At 35.3% G+C, this 12,341-nt stretch overlaps 1 protein-coding gene across 1 annotated transcript; it reads right to left on the minus strand.

Moving 5' to 3' along the window:
* Positions 1-355: 355 nt before the first annotated feature.
* LOC131681675 (lipopolysaccharide-induced tumor necrosis factor-alpha factor homolog) lies at positions 356-9,904 on the minus strand. Its single transcript, XM_058962625.1, has 3 exons — positions 9,690-9,904; positions 798-921; positions 356-734 (listed from the first exon to the last, which is right to left on the minus strand). The coding sequence occupies exons 1-3, from the start codon at positions 9,718-9,720 to the stop codon at positions 632-634; spliced, it is 258 nt and encodes an 85-aa protein (XP_058818608.1). The 5' UTR covers positions 9,721-9,904; the 3' UTR covers positions 356-631.
* Between the last annotated feature and the right edge of the window lie 2,437 nt (positions 9,905-12,341).

Raw genomic sequence — 12,341 nt, forward strand, 5'->3', positions numbered from 1 at the left:
TTCTTGTTTAAGCTATATGTGTAATGATTTGATATTTAGAAGGAATAAGTGAATTGAAAACTCTCAAGAGATCAGATGTGACTTTTATCATAATTTGAAGGACGCTTCTTCAGAACTTTCATTAATTTTGAGTTGAGCTCGTCTTGTAAGAAAAAGACTATTTGATATGCAAACAAATAGTCGGTTATGTCTGTGGCATTAACCGCCTCGAGTTTTTTTGCTTAGAGACAAGCAGAATAATATTCTGTCAAACCAAATTGCGTAATTCACGACGTAGGGATCCCTCAGTTTAAATTGCTCTGTTATCTCAATAGATTGCACAGATAATGGCTTTATCAGACAGCAATACTCAGTATTCGTGGATGTAGATAAAATATATTGGCACTCGTTTCCAGGAAATACTGATATAGATAAAAAGGGTTTATTTGTGTATAAAAATTAATTCTCGACTGGTTATCAACGTAGTGTAAATTACATTTTTTTCTGTTCTTTCACAAACTTTAATTACCTATACCTATAATATTAATTCTGGAATCGATTGTGCGTTTATGGTCACATACTGGAAAAAGGAACTGAATCATTTAATCGTTTGGTCAATATATCTCCGGTACAAAACCGTCGTCGTTAAAAATTAGTGCTTATGGCTACCGATGAATGCGTTACAGTTCGGGCAGTAGTGGTTTGCATCCTTGCAGGAATTGCAGCAGTACGGTACACAGATACACGGCCAGCAACTGAAATTAGATGAAACTTCACCAACTAGTACATTTACCCTACTGATTGACAATACTACATACCAGAAGACAAACAGAAGTAATGCAATGATGTGCGTCTTGGTGGTAGAGTCGTGCTCGACTCGCGTCCTTATCTGAGCTCTACATGAGGGACAAATTAGTGTGGTTGACTCGGGACCTACGGCGGCTGAAATGATAGAATAACGTGACTTATTCGGCCTTTTTTGGAACGTTGGAATTCTAGTACAGATAAATTGTCTTATGAGTGGACTGGATTTTATAGATCATGAAATACTCCGAGAACGGAAACAAAGTAAAACCAATCCAAATATTTTCCATTCCAGTCACATGTCTGTAGTATCATCTATTAGTCGATTGGTAGCACAGTTTTAGATAGCACCAATCGTATTTGAGACTGACTTCCATATTATGTGACCACGTAGATCAACTCAAGTGGGTGTACGTGTACTTGATTGATCATATGTTCTACCCGCGTGAAAAGTGCACCGGCGTGAGTCACACCATTGTTGTAGGAGGAAGTGGCTTTCTTATGAATAATTGTCGAGAGGCAATTTTGCTTGAGTTAGGTGTGCGTTCACACATTGTCAAAACAAATATCTCTAGCACTGGATAGTTTATTTACATTCGTAGAATTCAAATACAGCGATAATAAACTCGAATGCGACCCAAAGATAACAAGTGGCTGGTGGAGGCTATGTTTAATTTAGTCTATTCTGCATTGCGACGGATTGCAAAGTACTGCAATAGCGAATTGGAATGACCCACAACAATTTCCTGATTCTCTATTTTTAGCTTGAAATAATATATCAAGCTTGCCATAATTACTAGAACTAAATATAGTCCTTAGTTCATCCGAAAAAAAAAATCTCCACTATTGTCCTATCCTAATTCCATCAAGTGAATCATGTGAATTCGTTCTAATGCAATGTGACCAACAATAAATTCTGCTAAGATATAGTACCTGAGTAGGAAATTGATGATACATGGTACAGAGTTGCCTAGGGTGACCATATCAGTCGAGTAAAAATCCAGGACAGTCGAACGTGAACCCCTACCCACCACATTAGCTCTCGCTCTGTTTGATAAAATTATATCCAGGTTTTCGGCAGTCACAAAACATTTCTGGATGCCAAGCAGACATAGCTCTGTCTTTCGTAAGAATTCGGTGGCAGTTCTTGTTACACCATAATCAGCAAAGATTGCAAGCTGTTGTTGGAGAAATCTGCAATTATAAATTGAACAGATAAGAAAAAATATTTTAAAATCGTCTGCATAGTACCAGCGAGGCGTCTTCAGCAGAAATACACGTCATTGAAAGTGAAGGAGAAACAGCAACGGTCGTAAGTAGCTTCCCTGAGATATTTATGGCGAAATTCAAACAAAGAGAAACAATTGTATCGATTCCGTTGGCTATTTTCGGCAAATTCAAGAGAAAGGAAAGCAATGAAATTGAAAGACGGATAGGTATTCTAGAGCGAATCAGTTATAAATTTAGAACGGACAACTCGGACAAGGCAGGCTCATATGGACATGATTAAAAGGACATGAGAAGAATCCTGCTGTTAGAAGATGGGCGTTCCGCTTAAGTCTACCGTATGGTCGTTGATAGAACATAACTCATCATCATGTTTTACCGCCGATGCCGGCAAAAAATTCTTCACAAATGCTCGCCTAGAACGATCATGCGATCGTTCTTTTCCTTCTGCTACCATCAAATCGTGACGTACGCATTTCATCGACACCAAGCTAACGGTGCCGGTAATTCGAACATAGTAACATATACACTAGCTGGTAAAAAAGCTAACATTTGATTTCTGCCAGTTGAGTTGTGGACTACCTATTATAGTGCAGGCCCGTGCGCAACGGGAAGGTTTCTGGGGTTCAAACCCCTACCATGAACGTTTTGAATGAGGGGAGACCGGGGCTAGTTGGCGGTGTTTTCAGTTTTCAATTTTTACCGCTTTGATGTAGGTAGATCTTGCAAAATAGAATACACGGCATGAAAGAGCAAACTGTTGGCAACATCTCTGATTTTTTTAAACTGTTTGATGCATTGTCTCCATTTTTAGAGACAAAAATATGTGACTCGGAAAACCCGCCAACTTGCCCCGGTCCCGGGGTAAGTTGGCGGTATGTGAGCATGCGCCAAAAACTAAGCAATCAAATGGAGATGCAATTACTTCAAGGGTCCTTTTGGAACGTGCTGAATGTCTTCTCGAGAAAACTATATTGACCGACATTTGCTATTATATTTCAGTTTCAATACCCCGGCATTTTGACTTTGACGCGTACTCCCTATTCAAAAGCAAATTTTCGAACTTCTTTATGCAATTAGCCGGAATAAATGTCTTCTACATTGGCGAGATACACAAGAAAAAGATTTTCTTACTTTGGAGTGAATTCCAGAAATAAAATTTTTTAATGACTTTTTCGCACTGTAAATAATACCGCCAACTTACCCCAACTGAACATTTTATTAGAATCTATTTAAAAAATAAATTTTGTTTGTGGATAGATGTAATATCTATACGGATACTGAAAGCTCTTTTCACGCGCTATCGGAAAATATAATCATTCGGGAAATAGATTGAAAATCGCCCTAAATAACGCAAAGTATTTAAAGTTTAGAAAATTTACTTGGTATGCTCGAAAACACAATATCACCCACAACTTCTACCAAACAAATCGTTTTACAACAAAAACACATTGGATAATGGGTTTCATATAACTTCAGCTACACAAGAAGATGCAGCGCTATATTTCTAATAGAAACAGCGAAAAAGGGATTCCGCCGACTTACCCCAACCGCCAACTAGCCCCGAGCTCCCCTACTTTTGAATTTTTTTCAACTTTCTGATTAAGAATAAAAATTTTAAACTGCGATCCGTTTTGACACACAATGTCATTTGGGTTCGGTCATTCTAGAGACAATTATTTGAAGAAACCCTGCGAAGGTGACTGTACAATAGACTGCCCAGAAATTTTTGGAAACACAATCGGCTCAACCCTGAGTCGATTCCTAGTTGTACCAGGAGTATTTGCTCCAAATTTGAAGCAAATCGGACAAGTCTAGCTACCGGACCAACGTGCCTGAAGTTTGTATGGGATTTTTCGACAATTTACATGGAAAAACCTTGAGCTAGGGGGTTTTCTCCACGTAAATTGTCGGAAAATCCCACTCAAACTTCAGATACGTTGGTCCGGTAGCTATACTTGTTCGATTTGTTTCAAATTTGGAGCATATACTCCTGATGCGACTAGGAACCGACTCAGAGGTGGGCCGATAGGGGTCCTTTTTTCTTGTCACTCTACTGTACAAGGATGTAAGCCAAGTTAATTGGCATCGCTGGATCGGTTCACGTCTCGACAAGTTTCGACATTAACAATAATTGTGAGTAGATCTATTACACAACAAACGTCGGTCAGCGAGCTGACACTATCAGCCAAGAAGGAAAATAATGAACGAACAACACGAAATCGATGAAAATCGGGATAACCTTGTCCAGAGAAATTTTACCTTGGGTGACTTCTGCTCAAGAGTGGTTGAGAACCAAATGGCTCGAAAAAACGGGCATCGGTATCGGGAGAAATTCCGCCCCTAGAAACTTTCAGTACAATCTAGTAAATAATTAGCCCTCCCTTGTCTGCACACGGGCCTGTGGGACACGGTTATAAGAAAAAAAAAAATATAATTTTGCTCCGAGCAACTTTCTAAGTTCCATTTGGGTCCTAGAATTGCTGTGCAAATTTTAAGCTCGATCGGTGAAATTATATTTTTGCGCCCACGGTTTAAAGTTTACATGGGATTTCGCATGGGAAAATTGACTTTTACATAATAATTCTTCCAAGACTTGCCTATTGCATTTAAAAAATAAATCAGTGTATGATTTTTAAAGGGAATCGTTCAAGGACATAAAAGCCCGAAGACCGCGAAACGATCAGACACTTGTGGAAAAAGTTATAAAGCAAGAACCAACTGATGCTCTGAAGGTTGATGAAAGTTTCAATTTTGATAACATCACTGCTGCTAATGGTTGAATTATATACAAATGTTTTAACTTTCTCTTATTGTGTACCAAAGAAGCCTCAATCTATTCCTCAGATCTCTTATGAAGTGACCAAACAATCCTGATCATTGATTTTGACACAATAAGAGAAGATCAAAACGAAATTGTATATAATTGGACAGCCAACAGCAGTGGTGCTAGAATAAATGGTCGGTGTTAAGTCAGACCGGACTAAGTGACAAAATATTGATTTCGAGAAAAACGAGTTTAAAGTTTGAATCGTCACATTCTTTACATTATGATTGGAAATTTATTTTTGCCATAATTCTTGTATATTGTTAAATATATCAAATCTGGCAAAAGTCGAATGTTGCTGACGAAATTATTTATCCAGTGCTATCATTATCTCATTTTTTGATGTTGTGCGACTTAGTCCGGTCTGACTTAACACCGACCAAATGAATGTTTTATCAATTGTAAGAGCATCAATCGGTTACTGCTCAACCCTAGAACGTGGAACTGGGTACAAATGTACCCCACGCCTTGCCGTGTGAAGACGAGAATTCGGCATTTACCGACCTGGGATCCTAACCATAATTTGATTTAGAGTTCCTAGTAAGAGTAGGAAAAGGTGGTATAGCCAGTTTTCTTATAGCCTTCGTGGAAGCAGGTATCAAAATTGGCGTGGGGTACATTTATACCCCAGAGTACGGTTGCCGTCAGCATTTTGTCAGGTTTCGTGCTGTCAGAGAAAAGATGGCTAGTGACAATACCAGTTTAAATATTGGTTGTTTTACTAAGTAAGTAACAATTAGTATTATATGATCGTTTTTAATCATTTATTCAATTAATTTAATGTAATTTTAGAAGTAGAAGAAAAATTGTTCTCATTTTTGCTGATTTTTCTTGTTTTATTGTGTATTTTTTATAGTTTCCTAAAATAATGGCTCGCAAGTATAATTTGAGCACAGTAATTGCTGTATCAATAACGTTGCGTGTTACCAATGTATTACTGGCCAGAAATATTTTTTTCATTTCAAATTTCCACCTCATTTCGCGGTATTTTCCAAAACCCGATTTCTAAACTTTCACTCTTCCAAATAATTGCACTTTTTAAAAAATCTCGAAATTTCATTTTATACTGTTCCCAGACCATTCTTTTAACTTTTAGAATCATTTGATTTTTTTTCAAATTGGTTGAAAATTCGCAAAGTTATAGTAATTTTTGTGAAAAAAGTCAAAACTACGATTTTCTCATTTTTTTTGTTCAAATTAATTTATGTATTATTGATTCAATAAATTCCGTACTTTCGCTTACACATCTGTTTTCGCAGTAAAAAAAAAACAAAGAAAATGATGTATTATACATTTCTTTTGTTTGCATTTTTACCTGCGAAAATTGCGATCAACCGCGTGGGGTACATTTGTACCCCAGTGCAACGTTCTAGAGTGGAAAACGCAAGTGCAACATTTTCGGGGGTAATAACTTTTCCCATAAGTGTGAAATCGTTTCATTGTCTTCGAGACTTTGTTTCTTTCTTAAATTTCCCATAAAAAGTACATAACGATTTATTTTTAGGAGGTAATGTGCGACTTCTAGAGGAATTATTTTGTGAAAGTCAAATTCCCCGCAAAACCCCATGTAAACTTCAAACAGTGGGCGCAAAAATATAGTTTCACTTATCGAGCTAAGAATTTACAGAGCTGTTCTAGGACCAAAAGGTTGCGCGGAGCAGGAATCTAATTTTTGTCCACCCTATCACCCATGCAAAAAATGGAGCCCTTACTGAAAGGTAAAATATCTCAAGTAAATTAATGTTCTTTCTATTCAATTTCGCCATATACGTAATGTTGTACTGATGCGATTCAAAAATTATCTCTGGCAATGTTAGTATTAAGATCCACGTGTATTATGGAGATAACGCAATGGAGGTACGACTACATGATCTTTCTTCGCATGCACACAATAGCACTAATCGCCAGTTCATGTCGGAAACGTTCTTTCGATTAGAGATGATAACTGGATGAGCTTTTTCCCAAGTATTAACAATTGTGCTCGAGTGTTTAGAATGCGGCTGAAGCGCTCTTTCCCTTCCTTCGTGACCCTGGCTCTACGTGCACTCAGACCACGCAGTGTACCTATGATAATCAGTCTCCCACTTATGAATACTGCAAACAATCTGCACACTACGAAAAACCTTGCGATTGCCAAAGGAAAAAAAGCACTTATCATATTCAATTAATTCACATTTTTTTGCCCAACTAAAAACATATACTGAACAACCAACGAATGCAAAATTAACTTCTACTACTAAAGCTGGATTTATTCGCAGTCTTTGATAAAGTTTTAGGCAATTAAATTACACGGTGGTACAGTGATTTTGTACTTCTCAAGTGACCTAGTATAAGTTGTAGTTGTAGATCTCATCAAATGCAACACAAAATTACACAAATTTTGATGAAAAAAGGTATTTTTCGGGACTTTCGGCACTTAACATTTTCAACCGAATTTAAATTTTTGGGTTCTCTGGAAAGAACTAGAAGTGGCCTTTCCAGCGGTATGCTATTTTATGGTCTTATGTTAAAAATACTATACGATTTTTGGCAACAATATGAAAGCGATTTTTTCATGAAAGTTCTAAAAATTACTCATTATTCCGTTAAAGAAGAGTTTTTATTTTGTTTAAAATTAGAAGAGAATATATGCTTATAATTCTAAAATTATATCATCCGCTATTTTCCCCAATTTTAACTTCAAAGTTAACACACATGCATTTAAAAGTATACGTAATAGAGCAACAAAAAATTTTTTTTTGTTGATTTTATGAGACCGGCCTCTTAAAAGTTTGTGCGAAACAGTTTCTAATTTGAGAAAGAAGGAAAACTGCCATTTTCTGCCGATTTTGATGATAAATAGGTCACTGAATGCTGAAATTAATGTTCTTTTCATATTTTTAAATAAAGATAGACGTTTCTAAATGAAAATGTTGAAGAATTTTCAAATTTTTCATGAAAAAATTGCGAAATACTTTCATATTGTTGTTCCAAAACCGCCTAGAATTTTTAACAAAAGGCAATACCGTTGTAATGGTCATTTCTTCCTTTTTTCAGAATACCAAAAAATGGTTGATAAATGTGCGAGTAGAAATTTTTTTAGTGGTGAATGTTCTGAGAATTTTTTTTTGTTATAAAGATTTTGAGGGTATATTCAATTAATCAAACGTGGTTTTGAGTTCTATTTGACCAGACCCACAACCTTGAAAAGATCCATTGAAAAGTATATTAATTTAATTTTGGACACCGCGAAATATTTCTTATTTTCACTTATAGTGATAAACTGATGCATACAGTACCATTTAGCGGTGAATGTGCGAGCTATTGTAAATTGTTACATGTTACACAATCTCATACGAATTACAAATACGTTGTTCCAGTAGCTAGACTTGTCTAATTTGGTTAAAATTTTAAACAGATGCTCGCGGCGGCACTGGGAATTAACTAAGGGGTGGGCCGATTGAGTTTTCAAAAATATTGTTTTTTTCTAGGCTATCTAGTCACAATGCTCAAAAAAGAACTTTTTATTTTCAACTCATTTGTGTGTTTTTCCCCGAAAAATTCATTCTTTCATTGATATCGAAGCACATAGCACTTGAGTAGTTAGCTATCTGAAGACTTCTTATTCATTAAGTCTCGTCTGCAAATCAGAGCATATATTGAAAGATGGTGGTTTCAGATAGCTTATTATGCACGGGGTTGAAGCGTTAACTAAAATTGACCGAGTAATTCACCGAAGAGAAACTAAACAAAGAGAGGCTCTCATTTACAGATCGGCCCAATTGCACAAAAAGTCTTCATCTCCTGAATACCCCTACACAGAAAAAAATATTTTGTGATTTTAAGTTTATTTTCATGCACATATTTTGAGCATGGATATAAATGTAAAATTAAGTTCTACCAAAAATCCACAGGACTTGCCGTGCTTTCTTCAACGAATTTTATTATAATTCTACACGTGGATTGAAAATTGCAGTTTCTTCAAACGGAAAACCAATGCACTTCAACGTATTTTTTACACGCGTATTGCTGTAAAATGAATGACATGTAATATTACACGAATGAAAGTGTAAAGTTGTAAGCTTTTTGATGCTCCAATTGAGTGCATTGATTTTATCGTAATTTTCAATCAAAGTTTTGATTCAATCTCTGTATTTTTACATTCGTATTGATTTACATTTCGTTTAAATTTCATTATTTTTTGTGTGTACTCGAAGACGGATCACACTGTTGCCACACTGCACTGACCGTTAAAATCGTTTATTTCGGTATCACATTTCGTTTAAAGTGCCTTTGGACATTGCAGGAATCAATTTACCGATCAATCTGAAATTTTGAGCATAGGTTTCATTTTTGTTTTAATAACCATTTCTGTTTTATCCGACCGAGTAAGACAATATTTATACGTATAGCATGAAAAGAAAGTTGAGCAATAATGATATCAAACTGCTGAGCAAGAGTGTCAATAAACATATCACTTCACAATGAATCACAACAAAATGGCTGAATTATATATTCTTCTAAAACCCTTGGAAAAAGTATAGGTAGCAACAACGCCAACGTCTGATAAAATTATTTAAATTTTTGTTCATTGCGAAATCTAATGATTTTATAGCTCAGACTACTATGACTAAGCTAACCTATGTCGAAAAAATCAGTACAGCTTGCGAGCTATTTGCCTGTTTATGGTGAATAATTGCACCTCGTTGCTGAATGGTGTACAGATTTTTTCGTTAGAGTTGATCAGTCTATGACCAACAGGTATGCAGTCGTTAGAATTTGAGACGAGTTTTCTGTGATGCCATAAATGTGTACACCGCAATACATTCCGAACTCCTGTGAACTATACCATAACATTATTAACATCATGTACCTCCAACGATGACAATGCTTGGTTGTTGCATGTTGTTTTTGTGCGTCTGCTGTTTCACGAATTTTTTTGGTTTACAATTGAACTATTGTAGTGTATTTTCTCTTTTATCACAACTTCTGAACGGAGCTTACTCTTACTTGCGATGGACCGGTCAACATCGACACTACTGGCAAACTGATGACGACGGTACGTTGGAAAATTGCGTGCCCGCCAAGGGCGCCGGTTGTCTGTGTAGTAATGCATGAAGCTATATAAGTACAGATAGAGTTGAGTTGCTGTATTGTGCGGAGTCAGTTACCGAATACCTACCGTGCATGTTTGATGAAGCTAAATACCATCGTAGCTGATTTGCCGGGCAGAATATTGAGCACATAATTTATTCGATTTTAATGTCAGTACTAATATTTGCCAAAATTTTAATAATTCTAATATGTATATTAAATTGCTTAAACGTGGTTTTGTCTTGCATTTAAGTAGATCTACAATCTACACCAGGTCACTTGAAAAGTCACAATGCTTAATTATTTGTAGCAGCATGTTATTTTGCCCAATCTATACGCGAACGGAGGTCTTATCGGAATGAACGTACTTTATACATATTCTACTACTATTTAATTCCACTATGTTTGTTTATAGTTATATGCCCAGTTCCACTATGTTTGTTTATAGTTAAATATAAACACTGTAGAAGATTACAAGTAGTAATCGAAATACTAGGTATCTGTTAAATAGTGAAGTGCAAGTGCATTTAACTATAAACAAACATAGTGGAACTAAATGGTAGAAAAACATATATAAAGTATGTTATTATGTGTTGAATTTGATTTTGAATATCTTCAAAACACGAGCTTATTCTCCCAAGCTGAATAATCAAACCAAACACATTTGTTTGTGTTTCGGTGAAACGATAGTCAACCCAACTGGAAGAAGTGGACCTACTTCGCCGGTCGCTTTCTAAAGTTACGTGCTAGAATGAAACTCACATACCAATGCATGTGCCCATGATAATAGAAATATGGTACCAATGTTTTGATAGCATGAATGAAATTATTATGTACATATAGTTGTATTTCTTCAAAAATATATATCGTTTTTAAGAACGAAGTAAAGCTGTTGATGGCCATTTATACGCATTCCATCGATTGTAGGCGGCGAGATTAATGAAACAGTGCGACACCCTCCTTAACCTTCCGGAAGACTCGCTAGTGCACTGAGTGCACGCTGCTCTGAAAATCTAGCGAAATCGTCTTACGGCACCAGCGGCCGCTCTTTCAGTGTGCCATTAGCGCGAATTCCGGAGGGTTGGAAGGGCCAAAATGGACTCTTTACCCTGTGTGGGTACATATATGATAAGTAGCTACCTCTGCTCTATTCTATTGGTGTTCATTGCTTGGCGTCGCGACGCCAATGAAAGCACAATGTTAGTACAATTGTTTGCGTGCGTCGTCATCGATGAGTCACCCATGCTGTCTAGAGGAAACAAACGAAATAGACAAAAAGAACAACACGTGCTGCGAGCAGAGTGTCGAGGTGTGTATAGTTCGTTCTTCTGAACTAATCGGATTGCTTTGATGTGTTGATTGGGTAGTAGGGGAACTGGGAGTAAGACGGACATATTAAGGATGTATTCAAATGTACTATAGAAAAAGCACATTTTTTGTCAACAATCTAATGCTCTATGTTATAGTTCTACACACTTATGAAAAATGAAAATTACACTTGACGTAAACAACATTGCGACGGATTTTGCTGTCTAATAGTGGAATTTTACATGTTTTGACATGTGAAATAAAATATTGTGTCTCTTTTGACGTAGTACCCGGTTGAAAGGAGATGGAAAATTGTGAACAAAGCGCATTTTTACATGTTCTTCAATGTAAATTCAAGCGAATTGTGACGCTCCTTTTATGTGCATCTTGCGAGATGTAAATATTTTTAAGTGTGTATATGTTGGATTTCGAGAGTCCAGGTGAATCATGTTACAAAATTCAATAAGTTTTCTAAAAGAAATAGAAAACGAAGATATATCTGCTGTTTTTCAGATAGCGGGCGAAACGGGTAAATGGCGGGAGAGGGCAAGATGGACATGCTGGAATATGATATATATATATATATATATATATATATATATATATATATATATATATATATATATATATATATATATATATATATATATATATATATATATATATATATATATATATATATATATATATATATATATATATATATATATATATATATATATATATATATGTATGTATATATATATATATATATATATATATATATATATATATATATATATATATATATATATATATATATATATATATATATATATATATATATATATATATATATATATATATATATATATATATATATATATATATATATATATATATATATATATATATATATATATATATATATATATATATATATATATATATATATATATATATATATGTGCGATTTGAGGGGAACAATTAAGTTTTGGGGTCGAATTTAGAGTTGAAGCAAATTATGAATTTTGCTAAAGTAGTTTTTGCCGTTGTCGCATTGAGAGCTATTTAATTACTTCCAACAATCATTTTATGCAAAACATGGAAGTTATGTATTAAATGAGCCATTAGATACACAGTT

The sequence above is a fragment of the Topomyia yanbarensis genome, chromosome 2 (assembly GCF_030247195.1).
Source record: "Topomyia yanbarensis strain Yona2022 chromosome 2, ASM3024719v1, whole genome shotgun sequence".
NCBI lineage: Eukaryota > Metazoa > Arthropoda > Insecta > Diptera > Culicidae > Topomyia > Topomyia yanbarensis.